General features: G+C 43.4%; 2 protein-coding genes across 2 annotated transcripts in view; one reads left to right on the plus strand and one right to left on the minus strand.

Annotated features, from left to right (window-relative positions):
* Positions 1-26,897, plus strand: part of SH2D4B (SH2 domain containing 4B) — a 108,042-nt gene that overhangs the window by 60,378 nt on the left and 20,767 nt on the right. The window contains exons 5-6 of the mRNA XM_037805317.1: positions 6,692-6,908; positions 12,949-13,073. Coding sequence (XP_037661245.1) covers positions 6,692-6,908; positions 12,949-13,073 — 342 coding nt within the window. The remainder of the gene's footprint in view (positions 1-6,691; positions 6,909-12,948; positions 13,074-26,897) is intronic.
* On the minus strand, positions 8,745-11,993 carry LOC119510731 (serine/threonine-protein kinase H2-like). The gene is made up of 4 exons (XM_037805096.1): positions 11,983-11,993; positions 11,675-11,691; positions 9,092-9,635; positions 8,745-9,042 (listed from the first exon to the last, which is right to left on the minus strand). Exons 1-4 carry the CDS (start codon positions 11,991-11,993, stop codon positions 8,745-8,747), a joined length of 870 nt encoding a protein of 289 aa, XP_037661024.1.

Raw genomic sequence — 26,897 nt, forward strand, 5'->3', positions numbered from 1 at the left:
GCATCGTAGCAGAGGGAACAGCACTGAGCAAAGGCAAGGTCATTGTGTGCCTAGATCATGCACATGCTGAGATGTGGCCACAGCCTGGTGTTCTTGGTGGGCAATGAGGAAAAACAAGACTAGAAAGTTAAGATAAGGTAAGAGCTAAAGAAGGATTCAATCATTTAAATTCAGAATGGAAGTAGCAGCAGGTGGAGAAAGAAGGCAGGGCAAAGGTTTATACTGAATAAAATAGTGAACACTCACAAAGTGAAGTCATGCGAGGCTACTGCAGTGTAGGGGAAAGAGCACTGGACTGGCAGTCCTGTCCCAGCTCTGCCTCTTGGCAATGTGGCCTTGAGCAAGCTCTTGCTCAGTTGCTCAGCTTCCTCTTTCCGAAAATGGGGCTAATTATGTTGAGTTGGCGGGAATTGTAAGGGTGAAATTAGAGAGGAAGTGAAAGTGCTTTCTAAGCTGTAAAAGACTGGTGCACTCATAGGTGAGCTTCTTTTTGTAGCTACCTGATGAAATGGAAAGTTATGGGCTGGGCTGGTGTTGTATTAGGGATGGAGAATGGAAATCATCAAGCCCAGGTGCTGCCTGATTGCTAATTAATGTACTGTGTGGCAACAAAAAAAATGAAGGAAAAAAAAACAAAAAAAACCCAAACAGAGAAAATGTGGTAATTCAAGGCCCATGATTTTAGTTCCTCATTTTATGTCTTCTTCAAGAATGATAAGCTAAACTGTGGAGTCTGTCATTCAAATCCAACAAAGCTATTCTGCACTCAGTTAATTTAATATGAAAGATATAGTGGGCTATTAATCTGCCAGGGAGCAGCAGTTTTTGATAAGACACCTAAATTAAATTCTCCAAGTTAGAAAAAAAAAAGGGTATTGTCCCCTTTAGTATCACTTGAATACAGAGTTACTCATTTTAAACAGCAGAGCAGGCTCTGGTTTCTGAGAAGCTCTGAGTGTATCAGGCACAGAAATTCATTTAATAATTTGTCAACCGTGATCTTGTGGGAATGGAGCTGGGTCCCATGGAGATCACCAGAGATTTAGACATGAGCTAGTGTTACTTGGTAAATACTATTACTTAAAAAATTGGACATTTATTGTTGTTGTTGCTGCTATTTGATTAGAAGTGTAAGCTGATGTTTTGGAGACACCAGTGGCACTTGTGTTCACCCCCAGCTCCTCGAACGGTGTGATTCCCATGTGGCCTCAAACCAATCTGTGCTTGAGTCTTCTCACCCTTTCCTGGGCAATTGTCAGAGCCCAATGAGATAATGTGTGCTCAGGCTCAGTACTGAGTCAAGTTATTTTGGTTCCGTTACCTTCCCTCTTAGAAAAGAGTGTGCTTTGGAGTCTGCCTTTAACATCAGTTTTTATAGGAAGAACCTACTAGGGCTTGTGGGGATGGGATCTGGCCTGGAGGTGAGGTGGGACAAAGCAGAATTTTGGGCTGGAAGGAAAGCTAAAGGATAACTCAAAGTGTGGAGTTTTTTTTACCCACTGATGGGATAGGGAAATCATGCAGTTTCTCCTTGGAAATAACCAGTTTGAACTGTTCCCAAAATTCCAGGTACAAATGAATGCCACCTATTTTTGGTTCTATAACTCAGAGCAGTGCCAGTCTGAGCCTCCAAATGCCCTATGAATGCCCTCTTTAGGGTTCTTTCTCTCTTTTGAATTGCTCAAGGGTCCCTGGTTTATGTTGCTCCAAAGCGGAGTTGTTCCAACATCCATTCGAGGTGTGGGTGTGCTGATCTTTGTGGAGCTCCTGTAGTTGCAAGTGGCTGCCACATGGGGTCACTGTTGGCAGTCATCAGGAATTGCTGACTGGACAAGGGCTGTTGGCAGCTGAGGTCGGAATCCTTGGTATTGAGAGCCCTTTCCCTCAGACCAGGCGTGGCTGTGGGTGACCTTTGCTTGTTTTCTACGAGGCTCATCTCTCAGGGTTCATGTCTTGAGTGCCAAAGCCAGCCGTTCTCCCAGGTAACAGCTGTTCCAGCAGGCTGGGTCACAGGAGGCCTTTGTCTGTACCCCTCGACAGCTCGGCAGCCCATTTCTCTCATCCAAGAGTCGGGAAGAACCCCCTTTCAAAAAAGTTTTCATTTTTGACATTGACAAGAGTCCATGGCTGCCCCCAGAAGGCTCTACTAATCCCCACCCCTACCCTACTTCCCCACCTCCACATTGGGAGAAATAACCAACCTTTGTGCCTCAGTGGGGATGGACCCTTTCCGAAGACGACCGATGTGTCATTCCAGCCCCTTATCTCATGGCAAACACAAAACAACAACAACAGATAATATTTAATAAATCTGTACCATAGGCCCAGGACTGTCCGAGCTCTTTCTATACACTGTCTCCTTTAAACCTCAAAGCAACCCTGTGAGGCCCCCACTTTACAGATGAGGATATGAAGTACAGATATGGTAATTAAAGTTGCCCACAGTCACATGGAACAGAATTTAAACACATCTACACACTCACACAATTTAAATCTTTATTGAGGCAGTCAAATGTACATAGGAGTATTCACTTATTTTCAGGGATAGTTCGCTTATTCAGCCAAGAGCTTACTATAGATTGTTGTTGTTTTGAAGCTCTTGGTTTCCCTGTAGGATGTAACTGGCTCTTCTGAAGTCCGTATAGCAATGACCCTTTTTTGCCTGGGCAGGGGAGAGAAGAGGGTAGGGGGCCAGGGAACCACGGGCCAGTTCACCAGAGAGGGAGCCCATGAAGCAGTAGAGATAATGATCTTCCAGAACCAAAGGCTTACTAGACCTTTCTCCCTGGAATCCCACTGGCACGTCTACCTCAACAGGGCTGAAACTCAGTCCTTTTCTTCCCCTCAACTTGCTTCCATCCACTGGGCTGTTAAAGGCAGAAACTTGGTTGTCATTCTGCACTCCTTTTTTTTTAAAAATGCAATTTTATTGAGATATAATCACATAACATACAGTCAATCAAAGTGTATAATCAGTTGTTCATGGTATTGTCATATATTTGTGCTGTCATCACCACAATCAAAACTTTGAACATTTTCATTACTCCAAAAAATAAAATAAAAATTAAAATAAAAAAAGAACATCTAAAGCATTCCATTCACTTCCTCCCCACATTGTTCACTTACTTTTTAAAAAAAATACAGTTTGAGATATATTCAAACACCCTGCAGTCATCCACAGTGTACAATCAGTTATTCACAGCACCATCATACAGTTGTGCATTCATCACCAGAATCAATTTTTGAATATTTTTCTTAACTCCAAAATAAAAATAAAAGCAAAAAAGAGCCCCTAACTCTTTCCATCCCCTCCATCCCTCCATATTCTTCATCTAATTTTTGTCCCCATTTGTCTACTCATCTGTCCATATGCTGGATAAAGGGAGTGCGAGCCACAAGGTTTTCACAGTCACACAGTCACACTATACAATCTGCGTAGTTATAGTCTTCAAGAATCAAGGTCACTGGGTTGCAGTTTGACAGCTTCAGGTATTTCTCTCTAGCCATTCTAACACACTAAAGACTAAAAAGTGATATCTATATAGTGCGTAAGAATACCCTCCAGAGTGACCTCTCGACTCCATTTGAAATCTCTCAGCCACTGGAACCTTATTTTGTTTCATCTCTCTTCCCCTCTTTGGTCAAGAAGATCCTCTCAGTCCCACAGTCTGCACTCCCTTTTGCTCACTACTATTCCAAAATAACTTGCCATTTTTAAGAAGTCTATCTCCTAAATAGTCTTTGAATTTACCCTCCTCTCCCATTCTCCTGACAGTTTCTTACCTTAGACCCTCATTGCTCTTTGCAAAGATTTTTGTCTTCCAAGTCTTCATTCTTGTTCCCATTAGACTCATTCCCCAAACTGTAGCTCAATCTTTGAAAAGGCAAATAGCATCCTGTTCTCCTGCCTAAAACCTTTTAGTGGCTTCCTATTACCCCTCTGTAAAACATTAAAGCTCATTAATTAGCTAGAATTTATTGGTTTCCTATATGGCCTTTTCGTTTTCCTCAGCCTCCGTTGAGCTCTTGCCCCTTTTATAGGAGGGCTTCCCTCCAGTCACACTGACCCATGCCTTTGGTCCCTTGTCTCTGGACCTCTGACCTGAGCTTCTACAGTACCCTCTCCTTGGTCTCTCTTCCTCTCTTGGTTGAAGCCCACATGCCCACCAGGCATCAGCTCGGCTGTTACTCCTCCAGAAGGATTTCCCTATCTGAGTTAGGTGCCCCTTCTCTGGGGTCTCACAGCACCTTGTGACACACCTCACCACAGCTCCATTCAGTATTTATTTGGGGTGTTTCTCCTGCAAATTCTTTGGGGGCAGTGATAATCCACGTTCATCAGCATCAGATTTGATTTCAGGAAAGCAAGGTGGTCTGCTTGGGCCAGGGCAGTCATTAGCCTTGCACAATTAGGAAAACAAGGTCAGCTTCAACAGCTCTCTACAAAAGAACTGGATTTTAGAGGCAGGAAAGGAGCTGACAAAATGCAAGCAGACCACAAAATAATTAGTCTTAATTCAGGACCTTATTTCCAATAGGCTTTGTTCTTTCTCTCGGCATTTTCCCAGTTCCAGATCTGCCTTTTGAGTTTTAGAGCAGCAGCACACAGATGTCTTTTCAGGGTCACTTGGCTGAGTCACAGCCCTGCCTTGAGAAGCACAGAAAGGTGAAGGCTGGAGAGGAGCTGCTTGGCATTTTAATATGTAGAATGACAGGGTTATCAGAGGATCCTTTTTCCCCTCCTTCCAACACACCAACCTACCAGCTCTCACAGTCACATTTATCAAAGGAAAGGCTGTACCAGACAATGTTAAACAGGCAAAGTTGACTTTATTTGGGGCTACTGTAGCAGGGGGCAATGAGTAGAACTTAACTCCCTTGAAACGAAGGACATTGTTTTATTTTCCAGGCAGCCAAAACAAATACCATACATTGGGTTGGCCTAAAAAGTGGGAATTTATTGGCTTGTGGTTTTGAGGTGGCTAAGAGAAGTTAAAAACTGAGACATCAGCAAGGCAATGCTTTCTTTCCAAAGACTGTGGTGCTCTGGGGCTGGCTGCTGGTGATCCTTGGTCCTTGGCTTTTCTGTCACATGGCAGTGCACATGGTGACATCTCCTGGCTTCTCTCTCTGACTTTCATTCTGCTGATAAAGGACTCCAGTAACCCGGCTCAAAGCCCAACCAGATTCAGTGGAGCCCCACCTTAACTGCAGTGGCATCTTGAAGAAATCTTACTTACAGTGGGTCCACACCCACCAGAAGGCAGACCAGGACTGGGTCTGAACTGGAGTACACAATTCAATCTATCACGGACAGCAAGATTTTTAAGGGCTGGCAGTGGGTTGGAGGAAAAGCCCTGGATAATTGGGGGTTGATCACTGGGGTGGGTGAGGGATTTACTGAGGTTGCACTAGGACCACTTGATTAGGAATGTTTTCCTTTGCCATAATTAGGCCACCTGGAATCTGTAAGGGCTGGGAGAGAAGGAGGGAGAGAAGGACCTGCCTCCTTAGGAGCTTCTCAAGGGCCTGGGTAGCTGGTGGGAGAGGGAGAGAGGAAGGGGAGATTGGGGGCAAGTATGATACTTAGAATACTTAGGGTCTGAAGTTGTCTTTCTTCCTTTTTTTTTTTTTTTTTTTTAATGCAGTCGGAGTTACTTTTTCCCTGCCATCCCACAACTTCAAGACTGGTTTCAAGGTAGTCAGGATGGAGGAGCAGGGAGGGGTGCCCAAGGAGCAAGGCTGGTAGCTTGGTCAAGAGTTAGAAAAACAGTCTTTGTCACAGGAAACCAAAAATGAAAGGGCACCAGAATTAGGGCATGGGTGTTTCCAAAAATTCATCTTGTGGTAGCAGAAAGGATGGTTCCTGTCCTGGTTTGGCTCCTGATCCAGCTGGGCACATCACTGTCCCTCTTTGGGCCTTGTTTCCACAGGAGCAGCATGAAGAGGTTGATTTGGTGGCCTTTAAATGCTCGTGTGGCCTTTTGTAAGAAAGAGCAGGGGCTCTGGTGTCGGATACACCTGGTTTTAAATGAAGGAAGCTTGAAAGTTGGGGTCCATGTGGTGGAAAGAGCTGCATGGGTTTAGTGCCAGGCACACCAGGTTTTGATCCTGGCTATTTGGCTTTGGGCAAGTTGCTTAGATTCTGAGGAGCCAGGTTTCCTCACCTTTAGAGCGGGAATCACGATGCACCCTACCTTGATGTTTGGGAGAAGTGCAGGTAAACTTCTGAGTCCAGGGCTTGGCATAGAGTAAGCCCCCCAATTAATAGGAGTAATGGGGGTGATGGCAGTTTGGAGATGCTGAACAGGTGCCCTTGAGGCTGTGTAGATGGGTGCAGGGTTTGAGAAGCTGCCCTGGGCAAGACAGTTCCAAAAAGAAATATATAGGGGATGTAAATTTCCTTCCAAAGGTTGCTTGGTAATCCTGGAATGGGGTCACAGGATCAGCCTGATGACCCTCCACTGTCATGAATGTCTTTATCTGATAGGAACAGGTTCCCCTAAGGCTGCCAGCTAGGACTGGGCCCCTTGCCATGCCAGGACTCTAGGACTCCATGGAGCCGACGATGGGCCTGGGCAGTGGGTTCAGGGTGAGTCCTGGGGCTCCTGGCCTGCATCCTGGCCTTAGCTCACGCAGCGCGCGGCCTGGGCTGCAGGTCTGGGCTGACGCACTCTCTCGCCCGGTCCAGTGCGCCGGTCCAAGGCGGCGGATGAGGAGAGGAGTCGCAGCGCCCAGCGCGCCCGGGATGAATACCGGCGCCACTCGCTCCGCGCCATCCAGAAGGGCACCGTCGCCGGCCTCAGCTCCATGTTCCAGGAGCTCAGCCAGGGCCAGGAGCAGGAGCAGGAGGAGAGACTCCACCACCACCTCCCAGGCCCCCGGCCTCCGCTGCCCCTCACCGTCAGGTGGGTCGGGGACCCCGCGTGGGCGCGGTTGGAAGAGCGTGGGGCACCTGGGTTCTGGCTCTGCCCCTGACTTGCTGTGAAATTTTGGGCCTGTCATTCCTTCAGGTTCCCAGTAGTAGGGAGGGAGATGGAGGAGAAGGGTGAGGGTTGGGGATTTTTGATAACCCTAGAATGCTAGGAGTCTTGACCTTTTTAAGGTCAAGGATTCCTTTTTTGAATCTGAAGAAAGTGCCTTCTTCCCCCACCTCCAAATGCACGTGTAGAAACACAATTGTTTGCTTACCATTTCAGTCCCTTAAAGGTCCACCGACCCCAGGTTAAGAATTTGTAAGACCTCAAATACGTTAAATATGACTCAGCAGCCTGTCAATGAGGACTAGCTGCATTTTGTAACCACAGGCAATGCTGGTTCATCCCCACTTCTAACTGGTTTGCGGATGAGTTGAGGTTGGTTGCAGGAGGGTGGTAATGCACACCTGCTCCTCCAGAGGGGCTTGGCAAAGACACTGGCTGGGCAGGTGAAGCCTCCAAGAAAGGGCTGTCACCTGGAGCCCCTCCGCCTTCTGCTTGCTGTGTACCCACAAGTTTTGGCTCCTCTCCTCTGAGGTCCTTTCACTTATCCTTGCTGAGCAGTCATTGCCCCTGGGGAAGACCCAAAGGCAAGTTGGGAGGGGGTGCCTTCCGGCTCCTTCCACCTGCTGATAATGGAGGGTTGTCTGAGTTTTGCTTTAATTGGGATTTGGGATTATTCATAACCCCCTTCTCCCTCTCTTTGTAGTGGAGGGAGAGCTGACCATGTCTTCAATCCCTTCCTCCTTCCCTTCCTTTCTTTCTTCATCGTTCATGTGGTTCCCCAACCAGAAGGTTTAAAAAGTTACACAGAGAAAAGTCTTACTCCTACCCTTGTCCTCTACCCAGTTCTCTCTCCCGCAGAAATCACTGTTCTTTTTAGTTTATACGTCCTCACAAGCTTCTTTTTGAAATTACAAAGATGGAAAATCTAATTAGCCCTCCTTTTTTATTCTTGCATAAAAGATTGCATATTATACATAGGGTTCTGCACTTTGATTTTTTTGTCCATTTAACTATATTTTGACAGTCTTTTTGTATTGATTATTAGTTTGGTAGGTTTTTTTTTGTTTGTTTGTTTACAGCAGCTTTATTCATAATTATGCAAACTGGAAACAACCAAAATGCTCCAATAGGTGATTAGCTAAACAGACTGTGGAATACTAGTCAGTGATAAAAAAGAAATGAGCTTTTATAAAGCCACAAAAAGACAGGGAAGGACCTTAAATGCGTATTGCTAAGTGAAAGAAGCAAATCTACACAGGCTACATACTATATGATTTCAACTATGTGACATTCTGGAAAAGACAAAATTATAGAGACAGAAAAATGATCAATGGTTGTCAGGGATTGAGGGTTCAAGGGTTCTCGATGAATAGGTGATGCACAGGGGATTTTCAGGCCATGATATGTATTTGTCAAAACCCAAAGAACTGTACAAGTGGACTGTAGTATTTAACTTTAGTTAATAATCATGATGTACCAATACTGGATCAACAATTGTAACAAACATACCACAGAAATGTGATGTAAGATGTTAATAATTAGGGGAGAATGTGGAGGGGAGCTGAAGGTAAATGGGAACTTGCTGCACTATCTGCTCAATTTTTCTATAAACCTAAAACTATTCTAAAAAATAAAGTCTGTATCTTTAATGGATGCCCTAGAGTGCCTTAATCGTGTGAAACGGTCCCCATTGACCTCATCTTGTTAATGCAGTTAATAAATCTGGCTTAAAATAGCTAAAATGGTTTTAAAGGTCATCCATCACAAAAGCGGTGATTCTTCTACCTCTAAGTTTCTCTTGCTCCTCCTATGCCTTGATTTGTGAGGATAATATGACTTAGAAGACTGTGCAGATCTGGGACCCTGTGAATAGGGAGAGGACTTCCGCATGAGGTTCCAAGAAATGGCCCTCTGAAGATTCCTCCTGGAAGACCCTGCAGCCATGGTGATCACCCAGGGGTGATCCAGGACCTGGCCAGCTGACATGCGATGACTAGCGTCCACAATCAGTAGTTTGTCTATAAAGTCTTTCGCCAACTGGGAAACACTTGGCCAAGGCAACACATAGCACATACCTAGAGAACACTCTAGCTTTGGATCCCTTGTCCTCTTCCGTATAATGATATTTGCCTTTCAGAATTTTCCTATACAGCCTCATGTGGCTTTCATCGTCAAAAGGCAGGAATCCACTGAGTAGAACGTATGTAATTACACCAAGAGCCCACATGTCCACTGCACTGGTATAAGGTTTTCTTAGCAAAACCTCGGGGGCTATGTACTCCAGTGTTCCACAGAGCGTCCTCATCATCCAGTCACCACTTTTGTCCCCAGAGTTTGCCAACCCAAAATCGGTGATTAAAATTTTCGACTCAGCACCTGGATGATAGTATAAGAGATTTTCAGGCTTTAGGTCCCGATGAGTTATTCTCAAAGTGTGCAAATACCTGATCCCATCGGCAACCATCCGGAGGATTCTCACAGCGTCCTGCTCTGTAAAGGATCTCTGAGTAACGAGTCGATCGAAAAGGTCACCTCCTGTGGCCAGCTCCATCACCACGTAAACTCGATCACATGCCTCAAAGATCTCCATGAGCTGGACTATGTAGCAATGGCTAACCCGCCTCAAGACGCTGAGCTCAGACTCACACGCTTCTCTGCCTTCGGTAGGTTATTTATTGATTTATTTATTTCACCTGTGTAGTATTCCACTGCATGAATGAGCTATAATTTATTTAACCAAAAATCTTTTAATGGGCCCTTTTTTTCCCCCTTTCAATTCTTTGACTTTCACTCACAGTGGTGGTCTTATTGGATTGCCTTGTAGAAATTCATGGTATAGATGTGCAACTATTACCTGCGGGAGAAATTCCCTAAAGTGGGATCACCAGGCCAAAGGCTGTGTGCATTTCCAGCTTTGAGAATTATTGCCAACAATGCGTTTGCTGTGAGAAATAACATGTCAGGGCCAGTTTAAGTTTGCAAATCTATTTAAGAGTGTGATCAAACACTTTGTGTATGTTTAAGGGCTACTGGTATTTCTTTATCCATCTGTTTCTTCCCCTGCCTGTTTTTTGATTGCCTTAGTTTTCTTTAAAAATAGGTTTCTCAGAACTCCTTATATATTAGGGAAGAGGATCCCTTTATCTGTGATGAAAGTTTTTTCTCAATTTGCCATCTGTCTTCTGACCTTTGTGATGAAGTTTTCTGTCAAGCAGATATTCTTGATTTTTATAAGGTCAAACATTTCTTTTATTTCCTGAATTGGGGGCATGATTAGAAAGGCCTTCTCTGTGCTTTTGTAAGGAAACCTATAATTTGTTTCTGCAGGCAAACACCGATGCTGCATGGACAAGGGTGCAAGCTGGCTCTAGGCTGTTGTGTGTAGTTATTGGTAGCCGTGGGCCTCTTCAGTGAGCTGCTGAGCTGGGCAAGAAGACAGGTCCCCCCTGCCTTTCCACTCCTGGCCCTGCAGTGGTGGCACTGGCCAGCAAACAACTTGTCTGGTTGTGCTGAGGGGTGGCAGCACACTGCCAATGGGAGAGGAGTTCCGGGGTGCAGGGGGAGGCTTCTGGCCAAGGCAGTCCCTTAGAGCACCCCATCCTAGCATTTATATTCTGGGGGTCAGATTTTCTGCTTGGAAACCAAAGGAAAAGAGTGAATGAATTTCCTTTGTTGTTATTTATACCCTCCCATTATCCTTCTAAGGAGAGTGAGTCCTAGAAACTAGAGGATTTTTTCCCCCTAAGCAGTTATTTATTGGGGAATGCAAGTGTGGAGAGAGAAGCTGGGGCAGGGCAGCACATGGTGCCTAATAAAAGGGAAGGCATCTGCGGTTACTGCAAAGGGGGATATCCTGAAGGAAGGGTGCAGTTGAGAGCAAAGCTGGTCATAGGGGAGGCAGCAGAGGAAGAACAAATTCGACTGATGATGGCTTTTAAGCTGTGCAATGTAATCTCACCCTCTGTCTTACATCTTTTCCAAAATCTACATTGCTCACTTCTTTGTGTGTGTGTGTGTGTGTGTGTGTGTGTGTGTGTGTGTGTGTGTTAGTAAGTGAATTCATTTTAAAGTGAGTGAAAATATGCCAAGTGGATTCATTCTGGGGCTTGCAAGGAGGTGCTGAGCTCTGTGTCACAGTGATGGTGCAGTGTAAATAGAGAGACTATGTAAGGGGGCAGCTGATGTTTATTTTATAAAAATGACCACAGTGATGAATTCTGAATGCCGGTGGCTATTAGGTGGATAACAATTAAAAATAAGGGTTTTACGGGTTCCTGTCACTCAGTTGAAAGCAGTGAAAAGGCCATGGTTTGGGGGTCATGGGCTTGCTCCTCAGAACCTGTGTTTTCATATCATAAATGTACACAATGTGGTCTTAGCAATCCATTGAATAGTTTCTGAATGCCTGTGGATGTGTCATGTGCCGTTGAGCTCTCACTGTGCTCTGTTTTAGTGTAGCTCAATTGGGAACAGGGGTCTTACATGGCCTATTTGCTGTAGGCATTACAAGAACCACATTCAGAAGCAAAAGCAGCTAAAATCCTGGCTCACTTATGAGAAAACATCAAAAAGTATCTGATAGTCTTACTGATAAATTCTTTAGGCACTCCTATTTGTCGCATTCTCAGTATCTTCAATCCCTCACCGGAATTCACCACCAAAAGTCAATCAATACAATTCTTCTTCCCTACCTCTCCCTTTCCTCTCTCTTTATTCTTTTTATCTCCTCAGTGGTCATTCTCAGCCATTCCCAGTGCGGGCCAGGTTCTCCAAGTTCTCTCAGTCACTTGCCCTGATTCTGCTTCACAAGATCCCAGGAACTAGCTGACAAAGGCAGCCTTCCCCTTAGAGGGCAGGGAAGGGGAGGCATAAAGAGGGTAACACTAAACATCTCTTTAGCAGTGGAATGGGGGAGGGGGGGACAGAGGACACTCACATATTAACACTTTTACTGCTGTTACATTAGGATCCTTCTTCAAACATAGATGCTGATGTTTACACTCTGGCCATCTGTGCCAGTTTGAATGTATTATGTCCCCCCAAACACCATTATCTTTGATGTAATCTCGTGTGGGCAGATGTTATCAGTGTTGATTAGATTGTAATTCTTTGAGTGTTTCTTTGGAATGCACCTTGCCCAGCTGTGGGTGATGACTCTGATTGGATAATTTTCATGGAGGTGTTGCTCCGCCCATTCGGGGTGGGCCTTGATCAGTGGAGCCATATAAATGAGCTGATGGGCAGAGGGAACTCAGTGTAGCTGTGAGTGATGTTTTGAAGAGGAGCTACAGCCAAGAGGGACACTTTGAAGAAAGCACAGGAGCTGCAGATGAGAGACAGTTTGAAGACGGCCATTGAAAGCAGACTCGTGCTCTGGAGAAGCTGAGAGAGGACAAATATCCCAAGTGCAACTAAGAGTGACATTTTTGAGGAACTGCAGCCTAGAGAGGAACGTCCTGGGAGAAAGCCATTTTGAAACCAGAACTTTGGAGCAGACACCAGCCACGTGCCTTCCCAGCTAACAGAGGTTTTCTGGACACCATTGGCCATCCTCCAGTGAAGGTACCTGATTGCTGATGTGTTACCTTGGACACTTCATGGCCTTAAGACTGTAACTGTGTAATCAAATAAACTCCCTTTCATAAAAGCCAATCCATCTCTGGTGTTTTGCATTCTGGCAGCTTTAGCAAACTAGAACACCATCCTAGAGGGAAAATACACCTTTCCTTTCCCTCAGACTTCCCCTGTCCCCTTTTCCACTCCCACTTGTGTGGGTTTTTTCAAAGCAAGTGAATAAATAATAACAGCTGTTACATTATAATCTACAAAGTGTCATCAAGTACACTGCCTCATTTAATCTTCTCCCCTGGCAGGAATTTGGGCACTGTGCTGATCTCACTGCAGCTCACTCCCCTTTGCTCCTTCCTTCCCTGATTCTTCCACACCCCCTCTTTCATCTTGGCAGGGCTTGGGAGCGCCCACTGCGTCCGGTCTCCAGAGAAGTCATAGTCCGCTGGTTTAAGGAGGAGCAGCTGCCTCGCCGAGCTGGCTTCGAGAGGAACACCAAATCCATTGCCTCCTGGTTCCATGGTAGGACTGCTTTCCAGGCTGCTGGAAACTTGATTTCCACATCTTTGCCTCCCTCTGGGGTTGGGAAGAAGGACTTGAAGGACTCTGATAATCAGGGGGAGTAGAGGACTTTAGACCCTGTGCTGCCTCCACTGTCCCCACTGCCCACGAATGGTGGCAGTTCCTGGCCATATCTGGTGCAAAGCAGGCTCTGAATACACGTGTTGATTAGATTACAGAATTACTGAAAGAATAGGTCAGAGTCATCCAAAGTTAGAACATGGGAGGCCCTTTGCAAGCCATCTACTCTTATCCCTTTATTTTACAGATGAGAAAACTGAGGCTCAAAGAGGGGAGGAATTTTTCATAATGTTGCTAAGAGACTTGTAAATGCAAGATCAAGAATACATGTCAAGGCTCATGACTCCTGTCTGGTGATCTGAATATGCAGAGACTTTAGGTGGGAACAGGCTTGTGACCTCAGCAGACTTGCTTTTGGGAAATAGGAATGACAGTCAGGCATCAAACCCCTCTGTATCCCATAGCATAACAAATCCCACACCTCTACCCCTCCCTGAACTCAGTAGCTTAAACAAATAAGTCTTTGTTATGAATTTATGAATCAGCTGGGCAGTTCTTCTGATCTGGGCCAGTCTCAGATGATCTTGGGTGAACTTGCTCATGCATCTCCAGACACCTGGCAGGTCAGCTGAGATGTCTCCTCTGTGCTTCTTATGGTCTCTCAGCCTCCAACAGGCTAACTTGGTCCAGACTGACAAGTTCCTCTGGATAAGCTGTATCTTGGCCTTGCTCCCTACCCTTCTTTACTGCATTGAGCTCAGGTTTCCCTGGGGACTCTCCTGGTTGGAATTGATTTTGTCTGCCACAGTTAGCACCCAACTAATCCTTGCCTGCCCATTTCACTTTTGCCAGTCTCCTGGGGACTTGACTAGTCTCCACTTTCTGTACATCTCTTGCATCTACTTCCTGCTTCCTGCTTCCTGGCCAGCTTCCATGGTTCTCAGCCCCATCCATATGGAGAGATGAGTCCGGTGTCAGGGTGGTCACTAGAGACTCTGGGATCTTTAGAGTTGAAAGGTAGCTGGGCAGAAGGAGGCCCTTGTGGTCTGGTTCTGGGCATAGCTTCTGGCTCTAGAAAAGGCAGCTAGAGTGAGTAGATGAAATCATGCGGGGGTCAGCAAGGCCATATAAATCTTCATCCCCATCTCCTGAAGCCAAAAGAGCTTGTAAACTATGATGTGCAGTCAATAGCCTCATTCTGCAGATGGGATAGCTGGGACGTCACACTGCTAAGGCCCTGCCCAAGGTCACAAGTCCAGGCTGCAAGAGTGTCCTAATTGGTGTCTTCTCTTTCACTTTCTTCCTCCACATCATATCCCAAGAATATTTTAAATGTAAATCAGATCCTGTCACTTCCCTGATCAAGACTTCCTGATTCCTTTGATACGTGCAGTGAACTTCAAACTCCATGCTGGACCCCACAATGCCCCAGATGAGGGCCTGACTCCTGCTTTAGCCTCGTGCTGTAATTCTCTCCTTACTCATCTTGCTTCCACGACTCTAGTTTCTTTTCTGTTCCTCAAACAAGCCATTCTCTTTTCCACCTCAGGGCCTTAGCACTTGCTGCTGCCTCTGCCTAGAGTGCTCTTTCCCTAGCTCTTTGTGTGGCTGGTACATTCTCAGTTTTCATCTCCATATCACCTCCTCAGAGAGGCCTTCCCTGAACCCCTTACCTAAAGCAGACTTCCCTGCTTTCTCTGTCTCAATCCACCCTCTCTCTTTAAGAGCACTCACCCAATTTGTATTTTTATTGTTGGTTTATATATTTATTGTCTGTTCTCCTACCTGAAGGTAAGCCCATGAGGCTAAGGACCTTATCTATTTCCCCTAATGTCTGACACAGTAAATAGCCATGGAAGTGAGATGGATGGAGGTGAGAATAAAGTGTGAGAGTTGGGATTAGATCCTAGGCTTTCTGATTCCAAAGAACAGCCCTTGCTTCTCTACACTGGGCCCTGGAAGATGTGTGAGTCTCCTTGGGCCTGAAGGGTGAAGTGAAGGGGCATCAATCAGAAAACCCTGATCACACACAAAAGGGTTAGGCTGGGCTTCCCAGTAGGCCATGCGTTCACGGGGCCAGGGCCCTCTGTGCTAAGGCATCTCCCACCTGCGTACAAGTGGATGAACTCACCCTCTTCCTGGGTTGCCAGTGCTGTTGAGCTCTTCCCCTCAAGTAATGGCATCGCCATTGTGTCAGTCAGGTTGGGCTTGATTATGCTGCAGTAACAAATGAATCCAGTCTTAGTGACTTACACCAATCAAAGTATATTTCTTACCAGCATTACATGCCTGTTGGGGAATGGTTATGGAGTTCACCCTAGTCTTCATTCTTGGTTGGAAACTTTGAGGGTCTCATGGCAGAGGGAAAAGAGAGACATCATGAACCATTCACTGGCTCTTAAAGCTTCTGCCTGGCCCTGATACAGCCATTTTTGCTCACATTTCCTTAGCCAGAGACAGCCTGGTATCCATGGTGTGGTAGATATTTTTGAGCCATAATATATTTTCTCAAAACCACCATCCACTCTCTCATTCAGCCAAACATGTTATTGTTGTCTAGATGACTTCTTTTTTTTTTAATTTAATAAAGTTTATTTTGAAATAAATTCAATCTTACAGGAACAATTGCAAAAACAGTACAAACCCCATACATAGAAATCCATCATGCCCCGACCCCCCTCCCCCGATTCATCACCTTTAAGATCCTGTCACACCACCGTTTCTTTCTTTCCCTCCCTTTCTCCCTTCCTCCCTCCCTCCCTATCTGTCATCCATCATCTATTGCTCTGTCCTCTGAACGTATGAGAGCAAGCTGCACATATCTTTGAACAAATAATATAATTCACATATACCTTTCCCATGGACAAGAACATCCTTTTATGCAATCTCATCATTAGCTCATTCTTAGCTGCACTAAGAAGTTCAAGAAATTCAACATTGATATGAAGCTTACATTCTATATTTCCTTTTTTTTTTCCTTGTGTCCCATCTGTGTCCCTTTGAGCCTCCTCGCCTCCATCCTCAGATCCTATCCAGGATCATCCTTGGCATTTAATAGTCATCTATTTAGACTGTCTTTTTTTTTTTTTTTTCAGTTGTGGAAACATATATATAGCCTAAATCTTCCCATTCCACCCCCTCCCTAGCATTCCATTAGTGGGATTAATCACATTTAGAATGTTTCAATGCTATCACCTTCCCACCATCCATTTTTAGACGTTTCCCTTCACCCCAAACAGAAACCCTACTCTCATTTCTTAACTCCCCATTGCCCCTTCCCCTACTTCTCAGAACCCCTACTCTACTTTTCATCTCTGTGGTCATATTCTCTGATACTTTCTTTCTGTTTACCGTGGGGCTTAAATTTAACTTCTTAAACCTATAACAATCTTGTTTTACTTTGATACCAACTTAACTTCCATATGACACATAAACTATGTTCCTGTATGCCATCATTCCCCCACCTTTATGTAGTTCTTGTCAAAAATTACATATTTTATATTGAGTCCAAAACCACTGATTTATCATTACAGTTCATGTATTTTAGATCCTGTAGGAAGTAAATAGTAGCATTATAAATCAACAATACAGTAGTATTGGTATTTATATTTACCATGTGATCTTTACTGGAAATCTTTATTTCTTCATGTAGTTTCAATTGTTTAGTGTCCTTTCCTTTCAGCCTGCTCAACTTCCTTTAGCATTTCTTATAGGACTGATTACTGTTGATGAAGTTCCTCAGCTTTTGATTGTCCGGGAATGTTTTCATCTCCCCCTCATTTTTATCCTCCAGGTGTTTGTGAATTCTCCAAGTCTCTGATGATTATTGACTTCTATTTGTATTCCCTTGTGGTCAGAGAATGTGCTTTGAACAAATTCATTTTTTTTTATTTTATTGAGGCTTGTTTTTATGTCCCAGCATATGGTCCATTCTGGAGAAAGATCTGTGATCACTAGAGAAGAATGTGTGTCCTGGTGACCTGGGATGTAATATTCTATAAATGTCTGTTAAAATTCTCTATATCTCTCTCTCTCCTTTCTTTGTTTCTCTGTCGGTAGGGCTCTCTTTTGTATCTGAAGTAGGGCAGATCTTTTATTAGCAAAATCTCTCAGCATTTGTTTGTGAAAAATTTAAGCTCTCCCTCAAATTTGAAGGAGAGTTTTGCTGGATAAAGTATTCTTGGTTGGAAATTTTTCTCTCTCAGAATTTTAAATATGTCATGCCACTGCCTTCTTGCCTCCATGGTGGTCACTGAGTAGTTGCTACTTAGTCTTATGCTGTTTCTTTTGTATGTGGTAAATTGCTTTTCTCTTGCTGCTTTCAGAACTTGCTCCTTCTCTTCAGTATTTGACAGTCTGATCAGAATATGTCTCGGAGTGGGTTTATTTGGAATTATTCTATTTGGAGTTCGCTGGGCGTTTATGCTTTGTGTATTTATATTGTGTAGAAGGTTTGGGAAGTTTTCTCCAACAATTTCTTTGAATACTCTTTCTAGACCTTTACCCTTCTCTTCCCCATTCTGTGATACCAATGAGTCTTAAATTTGGACGTGTTATTTTATCATATCCCTGAGATCCATTATGATTTTTTTGATTTTTTTCCCCATTCTTTCTGTTGTTCTTTCATTTTCTGTTCTGTGGTCCTCAAGGAGGCTGAGTTGTTGTTCAGCTTCCTCTAATCTTGTATTATGTGTATCCAGAGTCTTTTTAATTTGGCCTAAAGTTTCTTTAATTTCCATAAGATCTTCTATTTTTTTATTTACTCTTGCAATTTCTTCTTTATGCCCTTCTAGGGTCTTCTTTATGTCTTTTATATCCTGTGCCATGCTCTTCTTCATGTCTTTATATCCTGTGCCATGCTCTCATTGCCTGTCTGTAGTTCTTTGATTAATTGTGCCAAGTACTGTGTCTCTTCTGATCTTCTGATTTGGGTGTTTTGGTTTGGGTTCTCCATATCGTCTGGTTTTATCACATTTAAGATTTTTAAGATTTTCTGTTGTTTTTGGCCTCTTGGCATTTGCTTTACTTGATCTTTAATTTATCAGAATTGCAGCTTGGTGGCGTACACTTTCTCTAACTAACCAGCAGATGGCGTCTGTGAGTCACCTATTCCCCTCAAGTCAGTTCTCCCCAACTTTGTGGTATGTGGGGATCTGATTCTTGTGGGGTCCAATTGGTGCACTTAATTTGGGTGTGTTGTCGATGCTGTCCGCCCTGAATGAGGGGCATGTGTCTGAGCAGTTAGGGAGGAAGGGCAGCTTTAATAATCAAACCTCTGAGGTGTTCCCAGAGATTTAAGGCTGTTCTTTGCTGCTGACCCAAAAGTCCTTGGTATTGGCATAGGTTACCTGGGATTTCCAAGTGGCTCCCCCTTCCCTGCTGTGCTCTTCCAGGACCTCTGCTGAGGGAGGGAGGGCCATGCCATGTCATAAGAGCGCGCCAGCCTCCAGGGAAGCCCTGGGACACTGGGCTGTGCAGGGGCATTCCCAGCCCACTTTAAAGATGGTTGAATGGGATGTGTTAACTTCCCCCTTTCTGCACAGCTCCACCCTCCCAGCTCTGGGACAATCAGCCGTGGGTGTATTAAAGGCCACTGTCCACGGCCGATATTGTGGTGTGAGCAGTGCTGTGGGAAAGACGCCCTGTCACGCAGGGTTTCTTGGCACGGCTCTGTGCTGTGGGTTCGGCCCCGGGCAGAAGTGCCCCCGCCTGTCTGGGAGATGGCTGCAAGTTGTGCGTTTTTTTCTCCTTTTGGCTCCGTTTTGCTCCCCTGGGCCCGAGACAATCAGCAGTGGATGTGGGAAGGGGTATCCTCCATGCCAGACACTGAGGCGTTAGCCCAGCCCGCTCAGGTCATATCTGCAGCTGCTCCTGGGCTTCTTTTTTTTTTTAAAGAACTAGTCCGTCTCCAAACACCAACCCACCATTTCCCCACACTGCAGCGTGGCCGAGGGACTTTCAGCCGACTTACTCACTTGTTTCAGAATGCAGACTCCTGGTTTCACCAAATGCACAGTCCCTGTAGATTTAGCGGACCTTGTCTGGCTGGTGCTACTCTAGAAGTGGTGTTCTGGGTCACTTTCTGGTTTTTATCTAGTATTTTTTATGGAGGTGTTTTTTTGCCCTGTCTCACCTAGCTGCCAACTTAGATTCTCCCCTAGATGACTTCTTTATCCCAGGCCTCCTCACCTCCAACTGAGGACGGTGTGGCTCTTTATGGAGGAGACAGTCAATGCTCTGGTGACTGTGCCATGTGTCCCTGGAGCGGCCCAAGGATTCCCTGCCTCTCAGTTCTGCCCTAGTTATGTGTCTCCATAGCTGCTGATAAAGCTCCATTTGAATCATCACTTTCCCTTTAATTCATGTGTTACCATAACCATAGAAGCACAGCCCTAGTACCTCAGGCACCTGCATAGTACAACTCAAAAGTTTTGTGGCAGAGGGGATTGGCAGGGGCACTAGTTACTTGGATGTACTTGTAACCAATGGAAAAGGCACGACGGAGGTGCTGAACTTTATCTTTAACTTTGCTTTTGTCTGGGTTAAAAAAAAAATCGTTAACTTACATATTGCCACAGAACAAACAGAACCATGATTTAAGTCTCACAATTTCTGTTACTGATTTTATGTTCTTTTTTTTTTATCTTCACTTTATTGAGATATATTCACATACCACGCAGTCATACAAAACAAATCGTACTTTCAATTGTTTACAGTACCATTACATAGTTGTACATTCATCACCTAAATCAATCCCTGACACCTTCATTAGCACACACACAAAAATAACAAGAATAATAATTAGAGTGAAAAAGAGCATTTGAAGTAAAAAAGAACACTGGGTACATTTGTCTGTTTGTTTCCTTCCCCTATTTTTCTACTCATCCATCCCTAAACTAGACAAAGTGGAGTGTGGTCCTTATGGCTTTCCCAATCCCATTGTCACCCCTCATAAGCTACATTTTTATACAACTGTCTTCGAGATTCATGGGTTCTGGGTTGTAGTTTGATAGTTTCAGGTATCCACCACCAGCTACCCCAATTCTTTGGAACCTAAAAAGGGTTGTCTAAAGTGTGCGTAAGAGTGCCCACCAGAGTGAACTCTCGGGTCCTTTTGGAATCTCTCTGCTACTGAAGCTTATTTCATTTCCTTTCACATCCCCCTTTTGGTCAAGAAGATGTTCTCCGTCCCACGATGCCAGGTCTACATTCCTCCCCAGGAGTCATATTCCACATTGCCAGGGAGATTCACTCCCCTGGGTGTCTGATCTCACGTAGGGGGGAGGGCAGTGATTTCACCTTTCAAGTTGGCTTAGCCAGAGAGAGAGGGCCACATCTGAGCAACAAAGAGGCATTCGGGAGGAGGCTCTTAGGCACAACCATAGGGAGGCCTAGCCTCTCCTTTGCAGCAACCGTCTTCCCAAGGGTAAAACTTATGGTAGAGGGCTCAACCCATCAAACCACCAGTCCCCTATGTCTGTGGTCATGTTAGCAACCATGGAGGTGGGGTAGGCGAATATCCCCTGCATTCTCCACAGGCTCCTCAAGGGGGCACTACATCTTTTTTTTCCTTGTTTTCTTTCTTTTTTTTTTTTTTAACTTTCCCTTCTTTTTTAAATCAACTGTATGAAAAAAAAAGTTAAAAAGAAAACAAACATACAATAAAAGAACATTTCAAAGAGACCATAACAAGGGAGTAAGAAAAAGACAACTAACCTAAGATAACTGCTTAACTTCCAACATGTTCCTACTTTACCCCAAGAAAGTTACATAATATAGCAACATTTCTGTGAACTTGTTCCTACTATATCCATCAGAAATTAGCAGACCATAGTCATTCCTGGGCATCCCCAGAACATTAAATAGCTTATCTGTTCTTCTTGGATTATTGTTCCCCCTTCCTTAATTGCTCTCTATTGCTAGTTCCCCTACATTCTACATTATAAACCATTTGTTTTACATTTTTCAAAGTTCACATTAGTGGTAGCATATAATATTTCTCTTTTTGTGCCTGGCTTATTTCGCTCAGCATTATGTCTTCAAGGTTCATCCATGTTGTCATATGTTTCACGAGATCGTTCCTTCTTACTGCCGCGTAGTATTCCATCGTGTGTATATACCACATTTTATTTATCCACTTCATCTGTTGAAGGACATTTGGGTTGTTTCCATCTCTTGGCAATTGTGAATAATGCTGCTATGAACATTGGCATGCAGATATCTGTTCGTGTCACTGCTTTCCGACCTTCCGGGTATATACCGAGAAGTGCAATCGCTGGATCGAATGGTAACTCTATATCTAGTTTTCTAAGGAACTGCCAGACTGACTTCCAGAGTGGCTGAACCATTATACAGTCCCACCAACAATGAATAAGAGTTCCAATTTCTCCACATCCCCTCCAGCATTTGTAGTTTCCTGTTTGTTTAATGGCAGCCATTCTAACCGGTGTTAGATGGTATCTCATTGTGGTCTTAATTTGCATCTCTCTAATAGCTAGTGAAGCTGAACATTTTTTCATGTGTTTCTTGGCCATTTGTATTTCCTCTTCAGAGAACTGTCTTTTCATATCTTTTGCCCATTTTATAATTGGGCTGTCTGTACTATTGTCATTGAGTTGTAGGATTTCTTTATATATGCAAGATATCAGTCTTTTGTCAGATACATGGTTTCCAAAAATTTTTTCCCATTGAGTTGGCTGCCTCTTTACCTTTTTGAGAAATTCCTTTGAGGTGCAGAAACTTCTAAGCTTGAGGAGTTCCCATTTATCTATTTTCTCTTTTGTTGCTTGTGCTTTGGGTGTAAAGTCTAGGAAGAGGCCGCCTAATACAAGGTCTTGAAGATGTTTTCCTACATTATCTTCTAGGAGTTTTATGGTACTTTCTTTTATATTGAGATCTTTGGTCCATTTTGAGTTAATTTTTGTGTAGGGTGTGAGGTAGGGGTCCTCTTTCATTCTTTTGGATATGGATATCCAACTCTCCCAGCCCCATTTGTTGAAAAGACCATTATGACTCAGTTCAGTGACTTTGGGGGCCTTATCAAAGATCAGTCGGCCACAGATCTGAGGGTCTATCTCTGAATTCTCAATTCGATTCCATTGATCTATATGTCTATCTTTGTGCCAGTACCATGCTGTTTTGGCAACTGTGGCTTTATAATAAGCTTCAAAGTCAGGGAGTGTAAGTCCTCCCACTTCGTTTTTCTGTTTTAGAGTGTCTTTAGCAATTCGAGGCATCTTCCCTTTCCAAATAAATTTGATAACTAGCTTTTCCAAGTCTGCAAAGTAGGTTGTTGGAATTTTGATTGGGATTGCATTGAATCTGTAGATGAGTTTGGGTGGAATTGACATCTTAATGACATTTAGTCTTCCTATCCATGAGCATGGAATATTTTTCCATCTTTTAAGGTCCCCTTCTATTTCTTTTGGTAGAGTTATGTAGTTTTCTTTGTATAGGTCTTTTACATCTTTGGTTAAGTTGATTCCTAGGTACTTGATTTTTTTAGTTGCTATTGAAAATGGTATCTTTTTCTTGAGTGTCTCTTCAGTTTGTTCATTTCTAGCATATAGAAACATTACTGACTTATGTGCATTAATCTTGTATCCCGCTACTTTGCTAAATTTGTTTATTAGCTCTAGTAGCTGTGTCGTCGATTTCTCAGGGTTTTCTAGATATAAGATCATATCATCTGCATACAATGACAGTTTTACTTCTTCTTTTCCAATTTGGATGCCTTTTATTTCTTTGTCTTGCTGGATTGCCCTGGCTAGCACTTCCAGCACAATGTTGAATAACAGTGGTGACAGCGGGCATCCTTGTCTTGTTCCTGATCTTAGAGGGAAGGCTTTCAGTCTCTCACCATTGAGTACTATGCTGGCTGTGGGTTTTTCATATATGCTCTTTATCATGTTGAGGAAGTTTCCTTCAATTCCTACCTTTTGAAGTGTTTTTATCAAAAAGGGATGTTGGATTTTGTCAAATGCTTTTTCAGCATCTATTGAGATGATCAATTGATTTTTCCCTTTTGACTTGTTAATGTGTTGTAATACATTGATTGATTTTCTTATGTTGAACCATCCTTGCATGCCTGGAATGAACCCCACTTGGTCATGGTGTATGATTTTTTTAATGTGTCTTTGGATTCGATTTGCAAGTATTTTGTTGAGGATTTTTGCATCTATATTCATTAGGGAGATTGGCCGGTAGTTTTCCTTTTTTGTAGTATCTTTGCCTGGTTTTGGTATTAGATTGATGTTAGCTTCATAAAATGAGTTAGGTAGTGTTCCATTTTCTTCAATGTTTTGAAAGAGTTTGAGTAAGATTGGTGTCAGTTCTTTCTGGAAAGTTTGGTAGAATTCCCCTGTGAAGCCATCTGGCCCTGGGCATTTATTTGTGGGAAGATTTTTGATGACTGATTGGATCTCTTTGCTTGTGATGGGTTGGATGAGGTCTTCTATTTCTTCTCTGGTCAGTCTAGGTTGTTCATATGTTTCCAGGAAACTATCCATTTCTTCTACATTATCCAGTTTGTTGCCATACAGTTGTTCATAGTATCCTCTTATAATTTTTTTAATTTCTTCAGGATCTGCAGTTATGTCACCTTTTTCATTCATTATTTTGTTTATATGGGTCTTCTCTCTTTTTGATTTTGTCAGTCTAGCTAGGGGCTTGTCAATCTTGTTGATCTTCTCAAAGAACCAACTTTTGGTGATATTTATCCTCTCTATTGTTTTTTTGTTCTCTATGTCATTTATTTCGGCTTTAATCCTTGTTATTTCTTTTCTTCTACTTGGTTTAGGATTGGTTTGCTGTTCGTTTTCTAGCTTCTTCAGTTGATCCATTAGTTCTTTGATTTTGGCTCTTTCTTCCTTTTTAATATATGCATTTAGTGCTATAAATTTCCCCCTTAGCACTGCTTTTGCTGCATCCCATAGGTTTTGGTATGTTGTGTTCTCATTTTCATTCGTCTCTATATATTTAGCAATTTCTCTTGCTATTTCTTCTTTAACCCACTGATTGTTTAGGAATGTGTTGTTTAACCTCCAGGTATTTGTGAATTTTCTAAGTCTCTGATGGTTATTGAGTTCTAATTGTATTCCATTGTGGTCAGAGAATGTGCTTTGAATAATTTCAATCTTTTTAAATTTATTGAGGCTTGTTTTATGTCCCAGCATATGATCTATTCTGGAGAAAGTTCCGTGAGCACTAGAAAAGTATGTGTATCCTGGTGATTTGGGATGTAATGTCCTGTATATGTCTGTTAAATCTAATTCATTTATCAGATTGTTTAGGTTTTCAATTTCCTTATTGGTCTTCTGTCTGGTTGATCTATCTATAGGAGAGAGTGATGTGTTGAAGTCTCCCACAATTATTGTGGAAACATCAATTGCTTCCTTTAGTTTTGTCAGTGTTTCTCTCATGTATTTTGTGGCACCTTGATTGGGTGCATAGACATTTACGATTGTTATTTCTTCTTGCTGAATTGCCCCTTTTATTAGTATGTAGTGGCCTTCTTTGTCTCTCAAAACATCCCTGCATTTGAAGTCTATTTTATCTGAGATTAATATTGCTACACCTGCTTTCTTTTGGCTGTAGCTTGCATGAAATATTTTTTTCCATCCTTTCACTTTCAGTTTCTTTGTGTCCCTATGTGTAAGATGAGTCTCTTGTATGCAACATATTGATAGTTCATTTTTTTTGATCCATTCTGCTAATCTATATCTTTTAATTGGGGAGTTTAATCCATTTACATTCAACGTTATAACCGTGAAGGCATTTCTTGAATCAGCCATCTTATCCTTTGGTTTATGTTTGTCATATTTTTCCCCTCTCTCTATTAATATCCTTTATTGTACCCATACCGAATCTCTTTAGTACTGAACCTTTCTCCAAGTCTCTCTGTCCTTTCTTTGTTTCTCTGTCTGTAGGGCTCCCTTTAGTATCTCCAGTAGGGCAGGTCTCTTGTTAGCATATTCTCTCAGCATTTGTTTGTCTGTGAAAAATTTAAGCTCTCCCTCAAATTTGAAGGAGAGCTTTGCTGGATAAAGTATTCTTGGCTGGAAATTTTTCTCACTCAGAATTTTAAATATATCGTGCCACTGCCTTCTCGCCTCCATGGTGGCTGCTGAGTAGTCACTACTTAGTCTTATGCTGTTTCCTTTGTATGTGGTGAATTGCTTTTCTCTTGCTGCTTTCAGAACTTGCTCCTTCTCTTCTGTGTTTGACAGTGTGATCAGTATATGTCTTGGAGTGGGTTTATTTGGATTTATTCTATTTGGAGTTCGCTGAGCATTTATGATTTGTGTATTTACATTGTTTAGAAGATTTGGGAAGTTTTCCCCAACAATTTCTTTGAATACTCTTCCTAGACCTTTACCCTTTTCTTCCCCTTCTGGGACACCAATGAGTCTTATATTTGGACGTTTCATATTATCTATCATATCCCTGAGGTCCATTTCGATTTTTTCAATTTTTTTCCCCATTCTTTCTTTTATGCTTTCATTTTCCATTCTGTCATCTTCCAGGTCACTGATTCGTTGTTCACCTTCCTCTAGTCTTGTACTATGAGTGTCCAGAATCTTTTTAATTTGGTCAACAGTTTCTTTAATTTCCATAAGATCATCCATTTTTTTATTTAGTCTTGCAGTGTCTTCTTTATGCTCTTCTATGGTCTTGTTGATTTCCTTTGTATCCCGTACTATGGTCTCATTGTTCATCTTTAGTTCTTTCAGTAGCTGCTCTAGGTACTGTGTCTCTTCTGATCTTTTGATTTTGGTGCTTGGGCTTGGGTTATCCATATCGTCTGGTTTTTTCATATGCTTTGTAATTTTCTGTTGTTTTTGGCCTCTTGGCATTTGCTGAACTTGATAGGGTTCTTTTAGGATTTGTAGACCAATTGAAGTCCTTATCTCTAATTTATCAGATCTACAGCTTCGTGGAGTACACTTTCTCTAACTAACCAGCAGGTGGCATCCACGAGCCACCTGTTCTCCACAAGCCAGTTCTCCCCTGCTTAGCCTTTGTGGTGAGTGGGGGAGTGAGTCTTGTGGGGTCCAATTGGTGTACCAAGCTTGCGTGTGTAGTTGGTGTTGTCTGCCCTGTATATGGGGCGTGTTTCTGGGCAGTCAGGGAGGGGGGGTGGCCCTAACAATCAAATCTCCCTGGTGATCCTAGAGTTTTAAAGCTGCTGCAATAGTCTAATCCTTCAGTTCAGTCCTGCCACAGTTTGTCTCTGCCACTGACCCACAAGTCCTTGGTATTGGCGTATGGCTCCTGAGACTTGCAAGTGGGCCCCTCTTCCAGGCTGTGCACCCCGGGTCCTCTGTTGAGGGATGACTGTGCTATGTCACAGGTAAGTGCCGTCCCCCCAGGGCAGTTCTGGGCTGCTGGGCTGTGTAGGGAGGCTCCCAGTCTGCTGAAATGATGGCTGAATGGGGCTTTGTTAATTCACACTGCTCCACCTCCCCAACTCTGGGACAATCAGCTGAGGTTGCAGGGAAGGCTAATGTCCACGCCCAGTTTTGTGGTGTGTGCTTGTTATTTGAAGCACTTCCGTCACACTGGGTTGTCTGGGGCAGTTCTGGGCTGTGGGGCTGGCGATGGGCAGGAGTGTTTCCTGTCCACCAGGATGATGGCTGTGAGCGGACACCCCCCTTTTCTTGGGAAGTTGTGGTGTTAAGTGAATTATCTCAGCCACTGGATTATTGCCTTTTGTCTCAGAGCTCTCTTAGTTCTGCTCTTGACTTGACCTGCCCAAATTGCAAG

Source organism: Choloepus didactylus, chromosome 15, assembly GCF_015220235.1.
Source record: "Choloepus didactylus isolate mChoDid1 chromosome 15, mChoDid1.pri, whole genome shotgun sequence".
NCBI lineage: Eukaryota > Metazoa > Chordata > Mammalia > Pilosa > Megalonychidae > Choloepus > Choloepus didactylus.

What these genes read in the sequence shown, in the direction of transcription:
- LOC119510731 (XM_037805096.1), bottom strand. An exon ending in AAATATCATTATACGGAAGA is followed by an intron (nt 9,043 to 9,091) that starts GGACAAGGGATC and finishes GTGCTATGTGTT; the next exon opens with GCCTTGGCCAAGTGTTTCCC.